This window comes from Bombina bombina, chromosome 2 (assembly GCF_027579735.1).
Source record: "Bombina bombina isolate aBomBom1 chromosome 2, aBomBom1.pri, whole genome shotgun sequence".
Classification (NCBI taxonomy): domain Eukaryota; kingdom Metazoa; phylum Chordata; class Amphibia; order Anura; family Bombinatoridae; genus Bombina; species Bombina bombina.
This window is the reverse complement of record NC_069500.1, coordinates 87,719,890-87,727,311: the sequence shown is the minus strand read 5'-3', so window position 1 is coordinate 87,727,311 and position 7,422 is coordinate 87,719,890. Positions and strand designations below refer to the sequence as shown.

Below are 7,422 nucleotides of genomic sequence, written 5' to 3'. Positions count from 1 at the left end.
CACAAAAAAAATATTTTCAAAGCAGTAAAAGTAATGGAAGACAATAAAGAGAAAACTGACAGAAGATGACTATTATGCTGTAATAAAACAACAACTTTATAATACAGAAAGACCTTTTCTTCCAAATGCGGTCTCTGTAGAGGTAACCACAATTTGGATGTTTCATAATCATGTTAGAAGACCACTCTGCCGCTTTACACAAAACCTCAGTAATGTCTTTTGTGAAGTCCAAGAAGTAGAGACGACTGAACTTTAAACCACAATGGCGCCTTAATCATTTCATAAGCTGATAGAGCACATTTAACAATACATCTTGAAATTGTAGAGTTTAGGCCATGATTTAGCCTTTATGTGATTCGTAACATCCTATTAGTTTTCCTCCTGTGTAACTATTTAACCATATCTGTTCTATTCAAATATTATTGCACAATTTGGGATGACAATGGCAAATGAACAGGGTAGATATTTTCATCTTGTGATGCTAAAATTTGGCTGAGTAGACACTTATGTCACCCAACCGAATAAGATTACCCCCTACACCTTTTCTTCAGGACTAAGACCACCCAAACCTACACACGTTTGCCAACAAAAGGTTGTGGAAAAATGATGATTCAAGTAGGCAATCAATGTTCAGTCCTCACTAATAAAGGGCCAGTTTTTGTTGTAGAGTCCTACTAGGATAAGCGAAGATAATAAAATGAATAAATTAATATGTATATACATGACATAAGTTACAACACCTGATGTTGAAAAATCATCCTCACAAATTATTTGCGTATTTCATAATTATTTTATTAAATATTCATCAATATGCATCATTTCGTTACAACACCTTGGTTTTGTCACATATATCTCTTTCCAACAGGAAAGCAACTAGGTTTATCAATCTTGTATTTATTAAATCCATTTATAAAGCTATTATTGTTAAACAAGCATTGTACATTAGCAATTTCATAGGCTATACAGTTGTATGTACTGAGTCTCTATCAGATAAACAATTCATGTCAGAGATAAGATTGGTTTGATAATAAATATTTATAAACAGCAAAGAATTTGAGAATCATATCCCTTGTATTAAATGCATTAACTTTATTTTGGAATGTTTGAAATCTTGTAGATTTGGTAGTAATTATTTCTACAATATAATTTATAAAATGCAACATACCAAAAATTTTAGGAGCATTTTTCAAATGTGAATATAACAGCATACCTGTATTAATCTTTCCAATTTTAACCCCCTTTATACTAAATGGCATAAAAGTATGGTAAAATATTTACAGGTTGATTTTAAACATACGTATAACGTAAAAGCAATATAAATATTACAATAAAGGCAAAAATGTCTCCAGATTCACAAGTTGGAATGTGATCTTCGAAAGCCTCAAAAAACTGTTTGCCACATTTAAATTTAAGTGATAAAACCTTTGTTTATAATTAATAAATTCCCAACACATGGGAGACAGTGCTTTATTAAAACAGGTACAACATTTCCTGTGCTGCATAATAATGCAAAATGTGCATAGCAGTTTCAGGGGTATTCTATTACAACAGGCATTCTTGGTTTAAGAAATAACAGAACAATCCCATTTGCAATGCAGATGTTTGCAGTAAGTCGAATGCTCCAACAGTACCCTGACATTACAGCATTACAGGACCCAGTAAGAAAACATTTTCTAATTTTTTTTTAAACAATGTTTTAGCGTTCCATGATGACACAAGTCAAAATCTTATATATAGTTTGTGCAATGATGTAACATTAACAATACAGATATGATAACTATAACTGAATGTATTTTTTTAATTTAATCCTTCTGCAAACATGGGCTTAAGGAAGAACTGTTTAAAATAATTTTGTAGCCTTAAATCCACCAGCATGTTTAGCATACACTCTCTTTCTTCCAAATATCTTAAATAATTAAAAAAACATGGAATGGCTTTTGCTCAGATCCAATAATCAGAACTTTTTTTTTGCCTAACCATGTTTCAGTTTGTGGGAATAAACCTAGAGAGAATTTAAAAAAAGCTAGAGAATCCAAAAACCCCTGGTGCAACACTACCCCCCTACTGTTCGGTAAAAGTAAAATGTCCCATTTCTAAAAATTCTCTTAAACTTAAAATAAATAATATATAAATTCATGACAAAAAACTAGAAAAATGCACTACAAATAAATACAAAATGCTACTGTTTAGATATTCTGTATTATGGATTGCTATCAAAATGTAATAAATCAACAGTTAACATTTAATCTCAAGAATTATTCTTCAGAAACATAATAATGAGTGCCCTCAAATAAAATTCACCCAAAATATTAAATCGGCCCTAAACTGCCCAACCAGATACAAATAAAATATATAATACCTTATTTTTGGGTAAATTATTGTGAAAACAAAAATCTAAAATGATAAATATTTTTTGTCTACACAAAAATTATGCATTCAAGCAATTCAATGGAAAAAAAGGGATCTTAAATATCACATGTATGTAATAAGAGGCTTTAGTGTTAATTAATATAAACATTTCCACATACAATTATTTAGTCCTGACTTTTTTATTTGAATTGAATACAAAATTTTCTTTTGTTTATAAACACAAATTTAAAAGCAGACATAGAATTATAAAATTAATAATTTGACAATGATCAAGGTTAATGTATTGTTTCTGCTGAAACAAATAATTACTTAGGATTATATTATATTCATGGTTTTATGATACATTTGATCGTGTAGAGCCATATAGTAGTACAGCAGTCTAGGAGTAAACTACTTGGCACTTGAACTTAGTAGTTATGAGTGAACTAATACTTTTTAATGCAGATAATGGTAAAACAAGTCCTTTGATAACTCAAATACTATAAAAAAGTTTGACAATTTTCTAATAAACATTTTTGAGGTTGGTAAGAAATATAAGGGGGAAAAAATGTATAATGGGGAAAAAAAAGTGGAAAAAATAACAACATTTTAACATAGTAGAAAAATTCAGAACTGTTGCCTTTCAATACATGGTGGGTAATAATTTGACAACGTAGGTAAGAAAGTGTTTAATGTACAAAGCATAATTTGTGAGGCAATAGTGTAATGTTTTAATGATTCCATTGGAGGGCAGTGTCTATAAAGCCATGGTTCTTAAAGGGACATGAAACCCATTTTTTTTTCATGATTCAGGTATATAATTTTAAACAAATTTCCAATAAACTTTCTAAATTTCTTTATTCTTTTTGTATCCTTTGCTGAAGAAGCATTAATGCACTACTTGGAACAAGCTGAATGCATTGAAGAGCCAATAACATGGAGGCATATGTCTGCAGCCACCAATCATCAGCCCCTGAGCCTACCTAGATATCCTTTTCGGCAAAAGATACGAAGAGAACAAAACAAATTAGATAACTGAAGTAAATTGGAAAGTTGATTTAAATCACATGCTCTGAATCATGAATGAAAACAATTGGGTTTTATGTCCCTTTAAGGAATTAATTGCAAAAACAGCATTGTCAAAATGGACACTGAAATAAAAGTGTCACTAACATTTTGCAGAGTCACATTAACCCTTTGGCAGACAGAGATGACTACAATTTAAAGGGACAGTCTACTTGCTTTTGTTTATTGTTTAAAAAGATAGATAACGCCTTTACTACCACAGGAGGAGGAGAAGGAAAACAGGGAAGGGCAAAAAGTTTTGGCACATTTGTTAAAAATAATGGACGCTGGCTGCATTTTGCTCAAAAATTAATGTTTGTTATTCAACATCGTTTTCGAGCAAAAAACCCAACAAAACAATGATCAATTATAACATTTGATAATTCATATGATACAGTCCAATGTAACAGCTATATGTAATATTTGAATGTTAGCATTCATTCTATTGAAACATTCAAGACATTAAAGTTGTAGAATGAAGGTCAAGAGAAACTTGTAAAAATTACATCTGCCCATCCCTAATGGAAAATACTATCGAGACACTGGGACTACTAAAGATACAACAATCAAAAATTAGGTCACTAGGTTAACTATGACAATAAACAAAATGAATAACAAGCAATGTTTTAGACAAACAATGGTATTCCACCAAATAGTAAAAAAAACAACCTCTTTGAACATGTCTTTAACAATGTGGATCTTATAAGGCTCAAAACCCAAAACAATAAAATCATTCTGTTTGACAAAAAATAAAACTTGAAATAAAAAATAAATAACATTTGCAAAAGCTATTACTGAGGAGTACGCTACAAACAGGAATGTGAACCATGCAGTTAGTAAGGATTAACCAGTTCCTTTTGTTCATAGCTGCTATCATTTGGAAAGTGGTAATGCTCTCGGAAACACTCATGACCACCTATAAGAAATTAAGTATTTCAACTTAACTCTTTAAAGTCAGAATAGTATCCAGGAAAGTCTGCACTCCACAAAGGTAGAGAAAAATACAAGTCGTATTAGATCCACAGATAGATACAAAATAAAGATGAACAAGGAATACCAGAGGACCCACGCATACGCGTTTCATACATACTATATGTACTTGATCACTTATGATAATAGTTAGCTGTACAAATGAATCATGCTATTTTCACACACTTAGAAATATAAAGTGTCTTTATAAAAGAGACATTGTGTGCTTGTTTGCCAATTTAAGTGATGCATGAGAGTGTACTAACCAATCAATGGCTCAGACTGACAGACAAGGGAAAATAAGAGGTTCTGATCGATCTTTTTTTTATTAAACAAATGCCCAATGCTAAGTTACAGTAGTATATGAAGGCTGCATATGTCTACCACACTATTGACTTTAATATCCCTTTAAATGTTAGTGACCAAGCTGCAATTACACTGAACTAAAGCAAAATAATATATTATTTCAGTTTAATTAATTAGTATTGGTTAAATGCTGGTGACAAGTATAAAGTGATTTACAACCAAAAATGGAAATCTTCAATGGAAACAAACGGCACATTCTATAATAAATTAAATAATATATACAGCTACTCAGGGAACACAAAGGCCACAGTAAACAGTAATGGTGTTGCTGCAACTTTAAATTCTGGCTAATCATGTATATTTAATGACAGTTCTTTAATTAAGGGGTTTAAAAGGGACAACAAATTCAGAGAGAGCTTGCAATTTGAAACAACTTTCCAATTTACTTCTATTAACCAATTTGCTTCATTCTTTTTGTAGCATTTGTTGAAGAGAAAACCTAGGTCATAAGACCTCAGGAGCACGCAAATGGCTTTAGAACTCTATGGCAGCAGTGTTTGCAACAATATATAACATGTCATAGAGTTATAAAGACATGTGTACACTCTTGAGTGACTAGGTTTTCTCTTAAACCAAGGAATAGAACAAAGCAAAATTGATAATATAAGAAAATTGGGATTTCGTTGTTTGTTTTTTTTTAATTGCGTTTTTTTATCTGAATCATAAAAGTTTAAATTTGACTTCACTGTCCCTTTAAAACTGGCATATTTTGGCCAAGAAGCAATTCTGTTTCCATGTGAACATTATATAGTTAAAATGTTTTAGTGAAAAAATTTCTAGAACAAATATTCTTAAAATTTGTTGTACAATGTGACCAATGTCAATGTGAAAAAGAACTAATCACAAAAAGACGAATTTCAGGCACTAGAATATAGGCATGCAACAGGTCACATAGCAATAAATAAACTTTTTTTTTTTGCATTAAATATTATCTGTGGTTCATCAATCACAGAATATACAATAGGTAATAGTTGAGGTGGGTTCAGCTTTACATTCCAATTTTTACAGCCGCCATGTTTAAAATATATAATGTGTGGCTTAGCTCAAAAAATATTTTTATGTTGGATGCAAAATATAAAAAAAAAAAAAAAAAAAATCGATGACCTCAGAGCTTTATATAAAGTGCCTTTTGATTTGGTGCAGTTATTAGCAAAAGCGTACAAACAATGAGTAGCAATGGGTTTTCAAACTTACTACATGCATAAAAGTACAAAGTTCTGTACAGCGTTAACGACCGTGATCGCAATATTTTCTTACAACAAATGGCACTTCCATTGAATCCCAAAAATATCCATCTATAATATATTACATGTAAATATTACCATGTGATCTTTTTCAAGTTAATTTTGTTTGACATGCTACATTAAATATAGTTTTATTACCTTGTAATTACCATTAATAAAAAATAAAAAAAAGTATTCCATCTCAGTAGACAGTTATTGAATTGTCAATCACAGAAGGTTTAACCCCTTCGTTGCCAGAGAACTAAAACTAGACATTTCTGGTCTGAAGGGAGTAAACTATTAAAATCACAAGAAAACTGATTACTTAGAGTAATGTATTTTAACATGCTGGGGAAAGTACAGGCTGTTAGAAGAACCGGGCACATGTAAAATATCAATATCATGTCAGGAATGAATGAAATTAAATGAAGAATTGCTCATGTTTTGAGTATATAGCTTTAATAATAATAAACGAAATAAAATCTGAAAATAGGTTTAAATCATTTAAAAAGTAAACATGAGTTTTAATACTATACCTGTAATGTGATTAGTTAGTTCCATTCATTGTCATTAGAAAGTAGGTAAAATACACAAGGGCTTATGCCTAATTAGGCGCCATATAAATATACAAAGTCCTCCTGAAATGTAATTTAAGTATACAATGAACAGCTCATCACTGCCCCAGAAATCTTAGTCTATAGATTGGAAGTCTGAACCGAAGCAACTGCACTGCAGAGCCAGCATCGGATACTGTTTGTCGGAGACCGTAGGTTGGTTCCAAGTTGGCACAGTTTATATAATTTCTGCTTTGCATCAATTTATATTTTGCAAGCAATTATATCACTCTATGAGCAACTTTTCTTTTTTTTTATTGATCCAACAGTTTGAGTAAAATTTGCAGCAATACCAAATAAAATTATTTGTTACGTAAACTGACAGTGTATACATAGCACAAACTGTGCGCTCAGGATTTTTTTTCTCTTGTTGCAATCGTCTCTCCATTTTTACTGGTAAGGTTCATTTCACAAATTTCAAGGTGCCGGCTCCGCACTTTGTTGGATGGAATTTACAGCATCTTTAGTCAACACCTTCAAATCCCTGAGCGTTCTCCACTGCCATGAGGAGCTTCTCCCGTAAATCTTCAAACGTGTCGTATGGAGGTAAGTCAAGGCGATTAAAGCTAAAAAGCAAAATAAAAATGTATTGTAAGAAAAATAATTAACCAGGACAAGCACCATTAAAAAACATTGGTCAAGCTAAACACTAAATACATTTTATTTGTATAGTACTGAAGTTACACGGGTACCATGTCGAAATCTTTCACTGCATTCCAGTGCTGACCTGTTTGCACATGTGCAGAAACTCTCCGTCAGATACCTGCAGTGTAACCTAGGTTCCATAATGGCGGCACTCATGATTAGAGGCAGGTGCGTGCAATGTATTTAGTGTC

General features: G+C 31.6%; 1 protein-coding gene across 14 annotated transcripts in view; it reads right to left on the bottom strand.

Annotated features, from left to right (window-relative positions):
- Positions 1-767: 767 nt before the first annotated feature.
- NEDD4L (NEDD4 like E3 ubiquitin protein ligase) overlaps positions 768-7,422 on the bottom strand; it is an 826,963-nt gene continuing 820,308 nt past the window's right edge. For all 14 annotated transcript variants that reach the window (XM_053701158.1, XM_053701159.1, XM_053701160.1 and 11 more), the window contains one exon: positions 768-7,152. In XM_053701158.1, the coding sequence (XP_053557133.1) occupies positions 7,050-7,152 (103 nt within the window). In that variant the 3' untranslated portion in view covers positions 768-7,049. The remainder of the gene's footprint in view (positions 7,153-7,422) is intronic.